This window comes from Dendropsophus ebraccatus, chromosome 8, assembly GCF_027789765.1.
Source record: "Dendropsophus ebraccatus isolate aDenEbr1 chromosome 8, aDenEbr1.pat, whole genome shotgun sequence".
Lineage (NCBI taxonomy): Eukaryota > Metazoa > Chordata > Amphibia > Anura > Hylidae > Dendropsophus > Dendropsophus ebraccatus.
In genome coordinates this window covers 117,881,831-117,900,897 of record NC_091461.1, presented here as the reverse complement: position 1 = coordinate 117,900,897, position 19,067 = coordinate 117,881,831, and the positions used below count along the sequence as shown (strand labels likewise).

General features: G+C 47.3%; 1 protein-coding gene across 1 annotated transcript; it reads left to right on the top strand.

Annotated features, from left to right (window-relative positions):
• The first annotated feature begins 1,997 nt into the window (after positions 1-1,997).
• On the top strand, positions 1,998-18,376 carry ZNHIT6 (zinc finger HIT-type containing 6). Its single transcript, XM_069981561.1, has 10 exons — positions 1,998-2,279; positions 3,216-3,281; positions 4,164-4,270; positions 6,289-6,374; positions 7,095-7,198; positions 14,848-14,916; positions 15,976-16,056; positions 16,359-16,436; positions 17,641-17,765; positions 17,925-18,376. The coding sequence occupies exons 1-10, from the start codon at positions 2,182-2,184 to the stop codon at positions 17,966-17,968; spliced, it is 858 nt and encodes a 285-aa protein (XP_069837662.1). The 5' UTR covers positions 1,998-2,181; the 3' UTR covers positions 17,969-18,376.
• Positions 18,377-19,067: the final 691 nt, after the last annotated feature.

Here is a 19,067-nt window from a genome sequence, read left to right as displayed (position 1 = left end):
AGCAGGGGTATATACTATAGAGGCATATATGAGACCAGGGATATATATTATAGGGGCATATATCAGAGCAGGGGTATATACTATAGGGGCATATATCAGAGCAGGGGGCATATACTATGGGGGCATATATCAGAGCCGAGGGCATATACTATGGGGGCATATATCAGAGCAGGGGTATATACTATAGGCGCATATATATATATATATATATATATATATATATATAACCTGTGTGCAGCATATGACATGTAGCCTGTGTGCAGTGTATGATATATAGCCTGTGTGCAGCCTATGATATATAGCCTGTGTGCAGTGTATGGTATATAGCCTGTGTACAGCCTAGGATATATTGCCTGTGTGCAGTGTATGGTATATAGCCTGTGTGCAGCCTATAATATATAGCCTGTGTGCAGTGTATGGTATATAGCCTGTGTGCAGCATATGACATGTAACCTGTGTGCAGTGTATGATATATAGCCTGTGTGCAGCCTATGATATATTGCCTGTGTGCAGTGTATGGTATATAGCCTGTGTGCAGCATATGACATATAGCCTGTGTGCAGTGTATGATATATAGCCTGTGTGCAGTGTATGGTATATAGCCTGTGTGCAGCATATGGACATGTAACCTGTGTGCAGTGTATGATAAATAGCCTGTGTGCAGCCTATGATATATTGCCTGTGTGCAGTGTATGGTATATAGCCTGTGTGCAGTGTATGATATATAGCCTGTGTGCAGTGTATGGTATATAGCCTGTGTGCAGTGTATGGTATATAGCCTGTGTGCAGTGTATGGTATATAGCCTGTGTGCAGCATATGGACATGTAACCTGTGTGCAGTGTATGATAAATAGCCTGTGTGCAGCCTATGATATATTGCCTGTGTGCAGTGTATGGTATATAGCCTGTGTGCAGTGTATGACATATAGCCTGTGTGCAGTGTATGATATATACCTTGTGTGCAGCGTATGATATATAGCCTGTGAGCAGTGTATGATATATAGCTTGTGTGCAGTGTATGGTATATAGCCTGTGTGCAGCATATGGTGTATATATAGCCTGTGTGCAGCATATGGTATACATAGCCTGTGTGCAGCATATGACATGTAGCCTGTGTGCAGCTATATATGCCATGATCCTTAGGGTATATTCACATGTAGCATATCCGCTATAGATTATACACAACTTTCTGCTCTTTACTGCTTCAGGTAGTTTATATGGTTGGGAACTGCTAGCTAGCTGTGGTTGGGAACATGCTAGCTGTGGTGGCTGACCCAGTGGGCAAGAGCGCACAGAAAGTGCTAAAGTGCTGTGTTCTCGCATTGAATTAAGTGGGAACATACCGCAATGCTCACCCCTCCCCCATCCTGTCTCTAGGGCCTGGCATCTTCCTCTGGACTGCAGCCTCTAGGGACCAGCATATGCAGAACAGAGGAGGATGCTGAGCCACACAGCCAGGAGTGAGGAGAGGTAGGTGCTACAGTCCCCTACAGTAATCAGCAACCTGTATAGATCACTGTATGGTTTATTTGTGGGGGGAAGAAAATGGGGGGGCCCCCAACAAAATTGTTGCCCAGGGCCTCCACCAACCTTAATCCGGCCCTGGCCAGCACTATTATGTATGGGGGCACTCTGCCGGCACTATTATGTATGGGGGCACTCTGCCAGCACTATTATGTATGGGGGGCACTCTGCCTGAACTACTACGTATGGGGGCACACTGCCTTAACTATTATGTATGGGGGCACTCTGCCTGAACTATTATGTGTGTGTGTGTGGGGGGGCACTCTGCCGGCACTATTATGTGTGGGGGGGGGGCACACTGCCGGCACTATTATGTATGGGGGCACTCTGCCGGCACTATTATATATGGGGAGGCACTCTGCCAGCACTATTATCTATGGGGGCACTCTGCCGGCACCTCAGTGAAGCTCCTTATTGTTGTACAGCCATCATACCTATATGCCGTTGCCATGACACTCGCGCCCTGTACATAACCACATGACCACAACATGGCGGCTGCAGCAGTTTAGTGCATTTCCCTCACACTCAAAGTGCCCGCCCGTTTGATCTTTGCCGCTCATTTTGCCAAACCCAATATGGCGGCGTAACTTCCTGTTTACCTGAGCTGTTTCCTGCGGATCCCGGAAGTAGGTCACACGTGTGGTGACGGGGGCGGCCATGGAGGCTCTGCTGGTGTCTGATACATTGGGAATGGGGAAGAGCTCGGAGGAATGGGAACACACGGTGCGGCCCAAGAGGAAGATGTCCTTATACAGGTGAGTACACACAGCGCGGCTCAGCAGCAGCCAGGACATGTGATGATGCTCTGCAGCAGCCAGGACAAGTGATGATGCTCTGCAGCAGCCAGGACAGGTGATGCTCTGCAGCAGCCAGGACAGGTGATGATGCTCTGCAGCAGGCAGGACGGGTGATGATGCTCTGCAGCAGCCAGGACGGGTGATGATGCTCTGCAGCAGCCAGGACGGGTGATGATGCTCTGCAGCAGCCAGGACGGGTGATGATGCTCTGCAGCAGCCAGGACGGGTGATGATGCTCTGCAGCAGCCAGGACGGGTGATGATGCTCTGCAGCAGCCAGGACGGGTGATGATGCTCTGCAGCAGCCAGGACGGGTGATGATGCTCTGCAGCAGCCAGGACGGGTGATGATGCTCTGCAGCAGCCAGGACGGGTGATGATGCTCTGCAGCAGCCAGGACGGGTGATGATGCTCTGCAGCAGCCAGGACGGGTGATGATGCTCTGCAGCAGGCAGGACGGGTGATGATGCTCTGCAGCAGGCAGGACGGGTGATGATGCTCTGCAGCAGGCAGGACGGGTGATGATGCTCTGCAGCAGGCAGGACGGGTGATGATGCTCTGCAGCAGGCAGGACGGGTGATGATGCTCTGCAGCAGGCAGGACGGGTGATGATGCTCTGCAGCAGCCAGGACGGGTGATGATGCTCTGCAGCAGCCAGGACGGGTGATGATGCTCTGCAGCAGCTGGGGTACATAATGATACACAAGAAGATGCTCTGCAGCAGCCGAGGCATGGGATTTTCTTCAGGATTAAGGATACACAAAATGCTCTGCAGCAGCCGTGGTGCTTGACGATGCTCTGCAGGATTAAGGACACACATGATGCTCTGCATGATGATGATTGTACATGTATATTGTGTGTGTTTGCTCTTCATTCTCTGCTCTTGTGTTCTGCAGCTGTGAGACTTGCGGCAATGAGGAGGCAAAGTACAAGTGTCCGCGGTGTCTGAAGTTTTCCTGCAGGTAACATATCACACACCTGTGCCCCCCCCCCCACTGCCATCATGTAACAGATCACACACCAGTGCCCCCTGCCATCAGATAACAGATCACACACCTGTGCCCCCCCCCCGCCTGCCATAATGTAACAGATCACACACCTGTCCCCCTGCCATCATATAACAGATCACACACCTGTCCCCCTGCTATCATGTAACAGATCACACACCAGTGCCCCCTGCCATCAGATAACAGATCACACACCTGTGCCCCCCCCCCACTGCCATCATGTAACAGATCACACACCAGTGCCCCCTGCCATAATGTAACAGATCACACACCTGTGCCCGCTGCCATCATGTAACAGATCACACACCTGTGCCCGCTGCCATCATGTAACAGATCACACACCTGTGCCCCCTGCCATCATGTAACAGATCACACACCTGTGCCCCCCGCCATCATGTAACAGATCACACACCTGTGCCCCCCGCCATCATATAACAGATCACACACACCTGTCCCCCTGCCATCATGTAACAGATCACACACCTGTGCCCCCCTGCCATCATGTAACAGATCACACACCTGTGCCCCCCTGCCATCATGTAACAGATCACACACCTGTGCCCCCCTGCCATCATGTAACAGATCACACACCTGTGCCCCCCTGCCATCATGTAACAGATCACACACCTGTGCCCCCCCCTGCCATCATGTAACAGATCACACACCTGTGCCCCCCCCCCTGCCATCATGTAACAGATCACACACCTGTGCCCCCTGCCATCATGTAACAGATCACACACCTGTGCCCCCTGCCGTCATGTAACAGATCACACACCTGTGCCCCCTGCCATCATGTCTCTTCTCAGTTTTCCTCATTCATTGCGTCTCTCCTCTTAGTTTACCTTGTGTGAAGAAGCATAAAGTGGACGTTACGTGCAGCGGAGTGCGAGACAAGACTGCTTTTGTCCCTTTAAATACTTTTGGTGACATACATCTACTGAGCGGTAAGTAAAGCCTCCGCCTGGCGCAGATTATCATCCTGTCCTCACCCCCCTCCCCACCGTTGTGCATATGGGGCCGACACTGGGCCATGTCCCCTTCTATCTGTGGCTCTACAGGTAGTGGAGAAGTTTGGCACCATGAGATGCAGAGACGCAGGGTGTGGCTTGTGCTTTACACCAGCAATCCCCAATCTGTGGCCCTTCATCTATTGCAAAACTACAACTCCCATCATGTAGATGTAGTTTTGCAACAGATGCAGACCACAGCTATAGAGTGGGGATCGCAGCTGTATAGCGAAGGTCGGGGCTGTAGAGTTGGGGAGGTCTGGGCTGTTGGGGATCGCTGCTGTAGAGTGGGGGTTGAGGCTTTAGATTTGTGAGTGTAGATTAGGGGTTGACTGTAGAGTGGGAATGACTGCTGTAGCGTTGGGGGTCGCTGCTGTAGATTTGTGGCTGTAGAGTGGGGATCACGACTGTAGATTTGTGGCTGTAGAGTGGGGATCACGACTGTAGATTTGTAGCTGTAGAGTGGGGGTCACGACTGTAGATTTGTAGCTGTAGAGTGTGGGGGTTGCGGCTGTAGAGTGGCGGTTGCGGCTGTAGATTTGTAGCTGTAGAGTGGGGGTTGCGGCTGTAGATTTGTAGCTGTAGAGTGGGGGTTGCGGCTGTAGATTTGTAGCTGTAGAGTGGGGGTTGCGGCTGTAGATTTGTAGCTGTAGAGTGGGGGTCGCGGCTGTAGATTTGTAGCTGTAGAGTGGGGGTCACAACTGTAGATTTGTGGCTGCAGAGTGGGGGTTGCGGCTGCAGATTTGTGGCTGTAGAGTGGGGGTTGCGGCTATAGATATGCGGCTGTAGAGTGGGGGTTGTGGCTGCAGATTTGTGGCTGCAGAGTGGGGGTAGCAGCCATAGACCATTGTATTGAAATATGGAAGGAGCCAGTGATGTAATCTGTACTGTCTGGAGATTTTCGCGCTATGGAACATATTGGAGACTCTTTGTCCCAGGACCTTCAAATAAATTTTATGGAGAGATCTGTTAAGACCAGTGCATAGGAGTCCACCAACCCCCACCTCCCCCATTTTGAATAACTACTTTAAATTAACCTGTAATGTAACACCAAACATTTACAATGCTGACACTATATAGTTAGCACCCAGAACTGTAAATTCTGTATGAACTGGAGTTGTCCTCTGCCATACGCCTAATCCCAGAGATCTCAAGACTGAGGTGGGGTCCCATGTCTTCTTCCCATGTTATATGCACACTGCAGCCCTTAATAACTGATATCTCCAGCCCTTGTGATTGGAGCAGCAATAAACCTTCATAACCACTGCACTATTCAGAAAGGAGACTCAGGGGTCCCAGAGGTGAGAACCCCAGTACTTATAAGCCTATACTGAGCTGTAGGTGAGACGACCCCTTTAAAAGCCCCTATTAAAGGGGTTGTCCAAGCTTAAAAAAACATGGCCGCTCTCTTCCATCTTCCAGAAATGGCGCCTCTCCTGCCCTCAGTTTGGATGTGGGTTTTGCAGCTCAGTTCCATTGAAGTAAAGGGAGCTGATTTGTAATACCACACACAACCTGAGATCAAGGGTGGCGCTGTGCCATATTTAATCCTGGATAATCCCTTTAAGGAAGCTGATTCCTTGCAACATCAGTGAAGGATGGGGCTGTGTTCACCAAGGCTGGATCCAAAGTAGAGGGGGTATACATACAGCTTTCTTGTATACTCATCACCATAGAAGCTTCTCATTGGACATTGATGTAGAGCCAGGAAACCAATTGTCTCCCGAGGTGTTATGGCTGATGGGTTTATGGCGGCATGGAGACGGCATTGTCAGCACTTACAGACAGCGCTGTGTGGTTGCTTTTCTGCTGTGATAAGAGGGGGATGGAGCTGCTCCAATAACAATGATCATTCAGGATTCTTAAAGGGATAGTTCTTGTGTGTGTACATTCCCTCTAAGGGGCAAATGATCACCAAAGTTACTGTATCTTACATTCATTGCTTTTCCCTACAGATTATCGGTTTCTAGAGGATGCGGGCAGAGTGGCGGACGCCGCACTGAGGGACGCCCTGATCCCCCGGCAAACAACCAATAAGTTTGTAAGTTTTTGCTTCCCCTATGTGATGTGATCCCTCCTGCTGCATGTGGCAATCCATAATACCTTAAAGGGATTGTTCACCAACAATTTTTTTTTCTTTCATATCAACTGATGCCAGAAATTTATGTAAAACTTTGTAAGTAATTCACTTCTTATAAAAAATTAAAAATATCTCCAGTCTTCCAGTACTTATCAGCTGTTGTATGTCCTGCAGGAAGTGGTGTATTCTCTCCAGTCTGACACAATGCTCTCTGCTGCCACCTCTGTCCATGTCAGGAACTGTCCATAGCAGGAGAGTTTTTTTCATGGGGATTTGCTGCTGCTGTGGACAGTTCCTGACATGGACAGAGGTGGCAGAAGAGAGCACTGTGTCAGACTGGAGAGAATACACCACTTCTTGCAGGACATACAGCAGCTGATAAGTATTGGAAGACTGGAGATATTTAAATAGAAGTAAATTACAAATTTATATAAAGTTTCTGGTACTTGTTGATTGGAGAATAAAAAGTTTTTCACTGGAATACCCCTTTAATGTGACCCACCAGCTGTTGCAGAACTACAAATCCCATCATGCCTGGACAGCCAAAGCTTTAGCATGATGGGAATTGTAGTTTGCTGCAGCATGCAGGCTCCCCATCTCTGCCGTATAGGTGTATGCAACATGTAGGGGAGCGTTCTTTCCCCCCCCCTCATTTCACACCATCCCCTTCCTTTCCTTCAGTTGAATTATCTGAAAAACCGAGCTCGGAGACAAGGCATCGACCTGAAGTTACTGCCCGTTGGGTTCTCGAAAAGAAAAGCAAATACGACCTTTTTCCATAAAAAGTAAGTACATGTGTTTTACTGCGGGTAGTGCCCCCCTTTAAAGGGGTTATCTGGGCTTAGAAATATGTTGCTTCCCTATCGTCCCATTGGCATCACAACGTATGGGGTTAATTCGCCCCTGCGAGCCCCTGGGACGAAGGAATTTTAATGAATATAATTAGCATAAGCTTTTAATCCCCTCCTACAGATGTATAAATAGGCCCCGCCTCCCCTCGTCATCAGTCTTTTTTTCTTCGTAAGACATTACAGACTAAACACTAGGTTTGAGGCCAGAACAGCCTTCGCCAGATCGGTGCTCAGCGCCGCTGTTCTGGAATGACCCACCCTTGGGGATTTCTTGCTAGTTCCCCATACGTTGTGATGCCAATGGGACGATAGGGAAGCAAAAATTATTATGTTAATTTGTTTTCCCTGAGACCCATTGGCATCACAAGGCTCCCTCCCTTATTGGGTTCTTGTTATTTGACTGATGACGAGGGGAGGCGGGGCCTATTTATACATCCGTAGGAGGGGATTAAAAGCTTATGCTAATTATATTCATTAAAATTCCTTCGTCCCAGGGTCTCGCAGGGGCGAATTAACCCCATACGTTGTGATGCCAATGGGTCTCAGGGAAAACAAATTAACATAATAATTTTCGCTTCCTTCTTTCAGAAACAGCACCACCCCTCTCCTTAGGTTGGGTTTAGGTATTGCAGCTAAGTTCAGTGCAGTAAAACTGAACTGTAATACTACACACAATCTGAAGATAGGGATGATGCTGTTTTTTTCTACTTAAAGTTGTAGCTCACTAAAAAAAATTATTTCAGATTAACTGGAGCCAGATATTTGTAATTTGCTTCTATTAAAAAAAAAAAAAAAAAAATCTCTAGTCTTCAAGTACTTATGAGCAGCTGTATGTCCTGCAGGAAGTGATATTTTTTCCGAGACTGGAGCACAGGAAATGTTTTCTATGGCGATTTTCTACTGTTCTGTACAGTTCCTGACATGGACAGAGGTGGCGGCAGAGAGCACTGTGTCAGACTGGAAAGAATACACCATTTCCTGTAGGACGTACAGCAGCTGAAGTACTAGAAGACTTGAGGTTTTATTTTGTGAACAATCCCTTTTAAAGGGAACAATTTCCAGCTCTCCAGCTGTTGGAAAACTACAACTCCCAGCATGCTGGGAGTTGTAGTTTTGCAGCAGCTGGAATGCTACATGCTGGAAACTGCTGCTTACATTCACTGACTTAGTAACGACTGAAACTGATCTGAAGGCAAAAGTAACAGCAGAGGATTGTGCGGAGGCAGCCAGAGCAGCGCTCGTCCACTGGGTGTCTCTCTCTGCATTAGAAGTGATCAGGAGGAAGACAGACGCCTCTCGTTTTCGTCCTCTGTGCAGATATAGAAGTCTATGACATGGTATAGTTACAACCGCATCGTAAAAGATTAACCCCTTAATGTGCATCACAGCGCCACTCCTGTCCTCAGGCTTTGTCTGGTATTACAATTAAGCCTTATTAATGGTAGATTGGAGGTATATATCCTGTGTATTTACAGGTATATACAGTATCTCTGACATTCTTTTTGAGAAATGTCCCGGCCTAACCACAGATTTATAGGCTCGTCCTCACATTGTTTATGGGAATCTAGCTTGTCCCCCCTGATAGGTGTATACTTAAAGTGACTCTGTACCCACAATCTGTCCTCCCCCCTCCCCCACAAACCACTTGTACCTTCGGATAGCTGCTTTTAATCCAAGATCTGTCCTGTGGTCCGTTCAGCAGGTGATGCAGTTATTGTCCTAAAAAACAGCTTTTAAACTTGCAGCCCTGTGCCCAACGGCTATGGCCTAGATTTTGTATGCATTAGCTCGCACAACCTCTCCGCCCTCCTCGTAATTAGGAATGCTCCAGGCAGATTGTCTCCTATTCCTCAGCTATGTGCACACGGCACATGGGCTGGATTGTTAAGCACCTGTGCAATGTTCAGCATGGAAAAAATGTTCCAGTGGCATTCCTAATGATAAAGAGCTGGAGAGGAGGGACGGAGCGGTGGTGCAAGGTTAGGGCACAGATATTCCGGTTTGGCACGGGGCAGCAAGTCTAAAAGTTGTTTTTTAGGACAGTAACTGCATCACCTGCTGAATGGACCCCAGGACAGATCTTGGATAAAAGCAGCTATCCGAAGGTACAAGTGGTTTGGGTGGGTGGGTGGGGGGGCAGATTGTGGGAACAGAGTCGCTTTAAAGAAAAGCTTAGAGGGGTTGTTCACCATTTTTTTTTTCTTTCAAAAAAGCTGGTCCCAGAGAGTGCCAGAGATTTGTAATTTACTTCTATTAAAGAATCTCAAGTCTTCCAGGACTTATCGGCTGCTGGATGTCCTGCAGGAAGTGGTGCATTCTCTCCAGTCTGATACAGTGCTCTCTGCTGCCACCTCTGTCCATGTCAGGAACTGTCCAGAGCAGCAGCAAATCCCCATAGAAAACCTCTCCTGCTCTGGACAGTTCCTGACATGGACAGAGGTGGCAGCAGAGAGCACTGTGTCAGACTGGAGAGAATGCACCACTTCCTGCAGGACATGCAGCAGCCGATAAGTACTGGAAGACTTGAGATTTTTTTAATAGAAGTAAACTACAAATCTCTGGCACCAGCTGATTTGAAAACCCTTTTAAAGGGGTTATTCCTTAAAAAAACAGCACCACCCCTGTCCTTAGGTTGTGAGTGTTATTACAACATGGCCTCATTGACTTCAATGGAACTGAGCTGCAATACCGCTCACGGCAAGAGTGGCGCTAAAACCTCCAGGTTATATTTTCTCCAGGGTTCTGATGTGATCACAACCTGCTGTGGTTTGCGCCCCAGTCACTGACTGCCTGAGCTGGGTTTTGGCTTTGCAGGGACTGGAGCTGCAGGAGGCTGGTGGTGGGTCTGGGTGTTTGTGCTATGGGGGCATGTAAGTATAGATTCTTTGTTATGTCCCCCCACCCACTGCCTGCAGTGTAACCTTTTTGATTTGGTCGGACTTTTTCTTTAAATCGTTACTATTACTTCATAATTTTTTTTTACAGACTTGTCAAAAGTTTTGATCAGTCGGGTTCAAACTCTGAGAGAAGTGCATAACTAAGTGCTTCTCTCCCTCTTCTGCTGCAGATGATGATTCCTATACTAATTCTGTAGTCTATGACAGGGGTAGGGAACCTTGGCCTCCAGCTGTTGCAAAACTACAACTCCCATCATGCCTGCACAGCTAAAGCTTTGGTTTTCCAGGCATGATGGGAGTTGTAGTTTTGCAGCAGATGTTTATGGCTCCTCTATAGAGGATTGCTGTATACGCTTATATTGAAGTTTAGGTCATAGACCAGCAGTACAGATCCCTCAGCTATTGCTCTCTGTTATCAGGAGTTTTTGGCTCTCACATGTTCACCAGCTGAGGCTATAAATAGACTTGTTCCCTTGATTGATGCGTCTTCCACCCCTGAAATATGTCTGGTCTGTCCGTCTGTTTACCCCGCGTCCGTTTTGCGATTGTCGCTGGAATTCGTCACAGTGTGTAAGTTGTATATCAGTTGGGTCCGACTCTTCACACCTCGGTGACACCTATATTAAGATGTAGTCTGCGGAGCGGAGAGTAACCCCAGGATGTGAAATGTAATGGTTCTCTGCCAAACTAAACTGCGCTGACAGTCAATTCTTTTTCTGGGCTATAAAATGTGAGCGGCTCTGTGCGGATCTGGGGGCTAATGAAAACACCCGGTAAATATAGTCATTCATTCATATGGACGGAGATCCGGCTCCTGGGCCAACAAGTAAACCGGGGGGGGGGGGATGTTTGTGGTCGATCAGATGTGGGAACCTGGGGTATTAATGCAGTTATGTACTCAGGTGTAACAGATATGGAGGCCGCAGTATAACCCTGTATGTGTGTGGCTGTGCAGAATATATACATAGATACTATACAGTGAGTGTATATTTTATGTGTGTGTATGTATATATAAATATTATTTATATATATATATATATATATATATATATATATATATACACACACAGTGTATATATAATTATTATTACATTTTAATTTTTAATACGCACACACACACACACACACACACACACACACACTTACAGATTTGTAATTTACTTTTATAAAAAAAAAAAATAGTTTTCCAGTACTTATCAGCTGCTGTATGTCCTGCAGGAAGTGGGGAAGTTTCCAGTCTGGTACAGTGCTCTCTGCTGCCACCTCTGTCCATGTCAGGAACTGTCCGGAGCAGTAGAAGATAAAAACATAAAAAACCTCTCCTGCTCTGGACAGTTCCTGACATGGACAGAGGTGGAGGCAGAGAGCACTGTGTCAGACTGGAGAGAATACACCACTTCCTGCAGGACCTACAGCATCTGATAAGTACCGGAAGACTGGAGATTTTTAAAAAGAAGTAAGTTACAAATCTGTATAACTTTCTGACACCAGAGTGCCCCTTTAATTTATATAATCAACCTCTCTATATTCTCTGTATTCGGGAACCCTTCGGTAGGCTTGGGGATGGTAATGTCCCTCAGAATCGAGACTGGAGACACGTTCTCACTGCTGTGTGGCTTGGCACCTCTTAGTGCCCTCCTCCCGGTGGCAGTGTTTGTGGCCGGAGAGCGCTGGCTTCGGGTAAAGCCCCATCTGTGTTATTTGCTGTTCCCCTCCAGACCACGTGCAGCCAAACCCTTCATTTCCAAGCAAGCATGCCGCCGCCGACCACATGAGTGAGGACGCTGCCATCCGCTCTTGGCTCCTCAGTCCGGCGGTCAGCAGCACGTGTTTATACAATGTGGATGTGGTCAGTATGGTTACACACAGCTAAGGCAACAAAACCCCGGACGCTTCCAGAGCGCAGGATCCTCTCCGGCCACAGGGGGGGAGAGGGAAAGATGATGGGGGGGGGGGGGGAGAGGGAGAGATGGGGGGAGAGGGAGAGATGATGGGGGGGAGAGGGAGAGATGATGGGGGGGAGAGGGAGAGATGATGGGGGGGGGGGGGGGGGAGAGGGAGAGATGATGGGGGGGGGGAAAGGAGAGGGAAAGATGATAGGGGGAGAGGGAGAGATGATGGGGAGGGGGAGAGATGATGGGGGGGGGGGGGGGAGAGATGGGGGGGGGGAGAGGGAGAGATGATGGGGGGGAGAGGGAGAGATGATGGGGGGGAGAGGGAGAGATGATGGGGGGGGGGAGGAGAGGGAGAGATGATGAGGGAGAGAGATGATGAGGGAGAGATAGAGATGATGGGGGGGAGAGGGAGAGATAGAGATGATGGGGGGGAGAGGGAGAGATAGAGATGATGGGGGGAGAGGGAGAGATGATGGGGAGGGAGAGATGATGGGGAGGGAGAGATGATGGGGGGGGGGAGAGGGAGAGATGATGGGGGGGGGGAGAGGGAGAGATGATGGGGGGGGGGAGAGGGAGAGATGATGGGGGGGGGAGAGGGAGAGATGATGGGGGGAGAGGGAGAGATGATGGGGGGGAGAGGGAGAGATGATGGGGGGGAGAGGGAGAGATGATGGGGGGGGGGAGAGGGAGAGATGATGGGGGGGGAGAGGGAGAGATGGGGGGGGGGGAGAGGGAGAGATGATGGGGGGGGAGAGGGAGAGATGATGGGGGGGAGAGGGAGAGATGATGGGAGGGGGGAGGGAGAGATGATGGGGGGGGGGGAGAGGGAGAGATGATGGGGGGGGGAGAGCGAGAGAGAGAGGGGAGGTAGATATAGCTAGACATCAGATAGGTAGAGAGATGTTTTTGAGAACATGGTTGAGGTTCTCCGGTATTTTCTTACATACCGGGGGCGGACAGTGAATGTTAGTGGTTGAGGAGATATTTTGGGGTTTGCACGCCTCACACTTACTACTTCACAAACATTTCAACTTTTTAGAGGAATCTCGGAGCAGCTCCCGTCCGCCATCACACAGACCTCTTGTCCCTTTCGTGTTTGTTCTAGCAAAACTGACCTGGAATTCAAACATCAGATCAAGTGTTAAAAGACAGATTGTGGTTAATATGGCTGCTTGTACCTGAATATTTACAGACAGAGCGCACTTGTGCTGGCGAGCCCCCCCCCCCATGAGCTTGTTTTGACACTCGGGTGTTATTATAGGACAGAGCCAGAGGACAGGCGGTTATAGAGGACGCTGCAGCGCTTTAGGTTTCCCCCCTCTTGCAAATAAACAACATTTTTGGATTCCATCTGACATGCGCCGATTAGGAGTGACGGGGATAGACCCTCCTCCTTAGAAGTCAATATGTTTGTGATCTTTTTCTGTAACTGGAGGATGTGGGGCCAGTAATAAAGGGAAATTGACAGTATAAATATATGTATATCTGTGCTGTCATTTTCCTGATCACACAGCAGTACATACTTACCTAGTGCACTGCTGCTGTGATCCGGCATCCTCTTCTCCGGTTCTCCCGTCTAGCTGCTGTATCTTCAGGCTGACACCTCTTCTAGAATGATTGACAGCCGGAGCCTGAAGACTGGAGCGGTTGGATGAGAGAGAGAGAGAGAACAGGATTTTGGATCGCAGGAGCAGCGTGCTAGGTAAGTATGTACTGCTGTGTGATTTGGAAACTGACAGCACAGATATATGTATATCAGTGCTGTCAGTTTCCGTGGCTGCACAAACAAAGTTCGGCACTACATATGACCCAATAAATCTTTTAGTGTAAAAGGACCCTTACATTGGGAGTCCATCTCGGTCACATGCGTTCAGAGCTCGGAGAAAATGTGCTGGTAAACATGGAAGAGGCTTTAGTGCTCACACCAGTGCGTGGGAAAGATTGCCAAATTTGTCTTGGTTATCAAAATATATGGAGCAGCTTATCTGGATTTAATTTATTTATTTATTTTGGTCAGAAATGGCGCCACTTTTGTCCATAGGCTGCGTCTGGTATTGCAGCTATCAAGCACTCAAGGCTAAGCTGCAATGCCAGACACAACCTGCAGATAATGGTGGCGCTGTTTCTGCCTAAGTAGCACTTACTAATAATGTCAGCCGTTTCCCATAACAGTCCCCATAGCTGCTTACTATCAATAGGCTGGTCTTGACCTATTACATAATATCATATAGCATAAAGTCAGACATCTAGAGAGCCAGGAGACGTCTGGTAATGGACGCTTGTCAGACATTCCCAGTCTACCCTGACATCACAGGTTCAGTCCATGGATTTTTCCAGACATACGTTCCTTTATACGGGTCCTGGGCAGTGCCAGTCTGGGGAAAGCATCAAAAGCCGCCTCAGTCCGGGGAGAGACGAGTCACGATGGTGACGCAGAGCGAGTGGGAGAAGAAGCTGACAGCTCGGGAGCCAGGAGTCCAGGCGTGTTTCATGAACATGACCTCAGAGCTCGGGCTGCTCCTCGGGCAAGAGTCCAGTCTGGAGCCAATAAAGCCGCGTTTTATAACTCTCATGTGGAGGGATGTGACAGCTTTGCTATAGAACCACATAGCAACCAAATGTTGTTCGGGTTCAGCTGTAAAACACACCGATGCATGCGCTCCGGCCTCGTTCTTCACTATAGACCTGAATCCTGATCTATGGAGAATTGGGCCTGGTACAAACCTAGAAATCTTATGTATAAGTGTTATGTGGAGTCTGACGTCCTCTTCTTCTCTCTCCCTGATTCCAGAGAACAAAGATTTTACTGGCATCTAAAGCTTCAATTTCCGCAGAGTCAGGCCGAGTACACGGAAAAGAGGTAATCGTCTATTTATAATGATATCTAATAAAAAAAAAAAAAATATATAAAAAAGCAACACTAAAATAAAATAAATAATGGGGTTTAATGCAAACGAGTTGTCCAAGAGATGATGATTTCCCGTGAGCAACACTCTACTAGGTAGAAATCAATAAAACATGTGAAATGTAAAAATGTTGCTATATATCTTATCAGAGTAAAGTGCCCCTTGAAGTCGATGGGGGAGATTTATGAAAGGGTGTAAATATACACCTGGTGTAAACTGCTCCCAGCATCCAATCACAGCTCCTCTTATATTTTACCAGAGCTGAAAGCTGAGCTGTGATTGGTTGCTCTGGGCAGTTTACACCAGGTGAATATTTACACCCTTTCATAAATCTCCCCCCATATGTCTGGGATTCCCCCCCTCCCCCAATTTATGTAGGAGTCGCTGATCATAGCTGAGCCCTAATAGCGTTGAAGGGGTTATATATGTGGTATATTGTAATATATCTTAGCAGAAAAAAGTGCCTCTTAGAAGTCAATATGTTTGTCATCTCCCCACAATTAATTTAGGAATTTAGGCTGATCATAGCGGAGCCCTAATAGAATTAAAGGGGTTTTCATATGTTGAAATATATCTTATTAGAGAAATTAGCCTCTTTTTTCACTTGTCGGGCTTCTTTCCTGCCCAGCACTACTCAAACATTAATTCATTCTGAAAACCTGCTTAAGTCTATTGAATAAAAACAGCTCACTGAGTGATCAGGTTGCAGTTGCTCATGTGGAGCACAAGTGGCTAGAAAGAAAAAGTGGTAGACAGCGATACAGGGAGAGTCTGCAGCAGCTTCTAGTGAGTGTTATAATCGCTATCTCACTCAGTGCTGGATTCACAGCCTATACTGCTCACTGCTGCTCTATAATGTCCTCTATTTTGCTACCGCTTCCTCTGAGGATGTGTTATAGAGCATATAGGGAAGAATGATAACTTATCTAGCTCCTGAATCCTACAAAGAATGAAATTTGACGTAGTAACCTATCCCCTCTAGTTATTGACAGAAGTCTCTTTATGGTTGGCAGGGTACCGGAGAATAAAACACTCAATGAGATCCTGAAAAAATACATTGACCCAGCAGAGTCCGATCCAACCATTCGCCAAAGGTATGTTGGAGTTGTGCATCGCGTTTGGTGGTGGGGTATGTATGATGATGGATATCTAACTAAGGATCCTCGGGGGACGGCCAATAATATGGTGTCCACCAAAATAATTAAATGGGCACTCTTCACCAAAGAGTCGGGGTCTTGCTGCTATCCCCCATTAATCAGAGTTGGGAAAAGTGCAGTAGCTCATTTCACACCCCCGGCCAGCAGTCGTCTCCATCCAGTCCTCTCCATTATAAGTCAATGGGGCCTTTAAGAATTCTTTTTAGTATCGATACGACAAGCATTTCTTATATCCGCAGACTAAAAGAATACGTCAGGTCGCCAGCCGATGTGAAGGTGTTTATGGTGGCGGAAAAGAAAGCTCCTGGTCCTGTCAGGTACGGTCACAGTGTTCTGGCATTGTTGCCTCATGGTTCAGTGATATACTGTACATGACTTACAGAAAACAAATAGTTCTCAATGGGTGATGTGAAAGAAAATGGTCCCTATGGAAAACTTACAAATACATGTGACGTAGGATCAGTATAGGACAGGTGAAGGGTCTGACCTCTGGGACCCCCAAACATCATCCAAATGTGGGTCTTATGGTTGTGCCTGGTGCGGCATCTGGGACCCTTATTCTCATGGAGAAGGTGTGGGGAGTCAGATCCTGTCCATTACACCACAATCGGCTATAACTAGTGTTGGGCGGAGATGCCGAACTGTTCAGTTTCAGCAACGCTCAGCATTTGACTCTCCGCTGCTGAAGAAGTTGAATACGGCCATAGGCTATATGCAAATTTTCCAAGACTCCCTAAGGTTATGTTCACGCATTGTATGACAAATATGTCAAATAAGATCATCCTGGCCGTTACTGCATTACCGGCCGGATGATCTTTAGCGCCGCTGAGTTCTGATGCGGGCGCATCAGAACTCCCCACTGCACACAATGGAGCGTGTGGCCAGAGCCGCGCGCTTCATTGTGTGACAATGACAGGTTCTCACCTGCTGCTATTCAATGCATAGCGTCCGCAGAAAACTGACATGTCCGTTTTTTGTAGCGCCGCTAGAGATCCCGGCCGGAGCATATACTATGTGTATGTATATATGTACTATGTGTATACGCTGCGGCTGGAATTCCATAAACTGTAACGTAACATACATTTTTGCATTAATCACAGCCATTGCAATCGTCAACAACGACCATGCTTTTACGAAAATATACATTGTGTGAACACAGCCATAGGCTGCATCCAACTGCCAAACATTTCGGCATCTCCGCTCAACACTAGCTATAACTCAATATGGATTTTGTGTATGAGTCCTACGGCTCCTGCGTGGAACATGCCAAGTGTTGTATAAATCGGACAACCTCACCACACATAACCACTCTGGAGCTTTATAAATGGAAGCCGCTGGACGTGAGGATGAAGTAGACACTTAGGCCTCCATTGTCCTGTGTAGGGGATGGAGCAGTGATGCAGGATTGCTGATTGGGCTCCATTTTTTTTTTTTTTTTTTATCAGTCAAGTCTAGAAGAGTTTAACATTCTCTCCATGTTCCATCATTGCACACCTGTATACCTATGTCTTGTCTTTCTAGGTACTATGAGATGGACGCCAATAAAACACTCCAACAAAACCTCACAAACAAAACCATCCTGGAGTACCCAACACTTCACCTCACCTTAAAGGATTTTACTGAGGGTATTGTGCGAGTTGATCAAGGTGGGTGCAGGTGCAGACTACTCCTTTGCCCCTCTTCTATATATTTATGGTCAGGCTCCTGGTTTTTATTGGTTAGAAATCTTAGCATTTGATTACATTTTTTCTAGTTAAGGGGGTAGACCATAACCAAGTAACAGTCTCTCTTCTTTCTCTTCTCAGAAATAGGCCCATCACCATCTGTATCACAGGGGAAAGGACAGTGATTGCCGGAGCTCTGCACAGTGCAACGGGGCATGACCACAAGATCCCCCACATGTTATGGTGAATTTACACAGGCACGTTATCTGACTTTGAGATTTTTGAAGCCAAAATCAGGAATGGATTTGAGAAGAGGAGAATTCTCGGTCTTTCTTTTATGACCTGTTTCTGATAAATCTGTCTGTGTAAAGGCACCATTACTGATGGATGTGATGTCTATATGTCATTATTTTGTATATTGTGTATTCTATATCACTGCATCACTTTTCTTCTCCCCCCTTTTTTTATTTGCAAAAACATTGTTTTATCGTAAAGAAAAGATAAGGAAAGTGAGTGGTGTCTGACTGTAAACCCTGAGAACATCCACTCTGCATGTGTATGTATTTGTATGTATTATATAGACTATATAGTGATGCTTTCTCCCTCTCTGGTCATTTTCACACGTATTTGCACTAACAACATGTTAACAGTTATTGGTGATACTCCTCCGGGGTGCGCTCCTCCGAATTCTCCTTTGCGCTCCTCCGAATTCTCCTTTGCGCTCCTCCGAATTCTCCTTTGCGCTCCTCCGAATTCTCCTTTGCGCTCCTCCGAATTCTCCTTTGCTCTCCTGGTTCTGTGTGCGCACAAGTAATGTAACTCGTGCGCCTCAATGCTGAAAGCTGTAGCAGCCTCTTGTGGTCGGAGGTATAATGCTGCCTCTGGCCACCAGTGCTCTCTGCTACCACCTCTGTCCACCTTATGAACTGTCTAGAGTAGGAGAGGTTGTCTATGGGGATTTGCTGCTGCTCTGGAAGTTCTTGACATGGACAGCGGTGGCAGCAGCGAGCGCTGTGTCAGTTTGAAAAGAATACACCACTTCCTGCAGGACATACAGCAGCTGATAAGAACTGGAAGAGTTCAGTTTTTTTTTTTTTAAGCAGAAGTAAATGACATATCTATATAACCTTCTGACACCAGTTACCTTGAAAGAAAAAAAAAATCCCCAGAGTTTCCCTTTAATGTTACTGTTATGTTCATTCCAGGGCACGCTGATCCTGCCATCAGTTTGATAGGGCCTGATCTCATCCCGATAAATAAATTTAGCTGCTATAAGCTAATAAT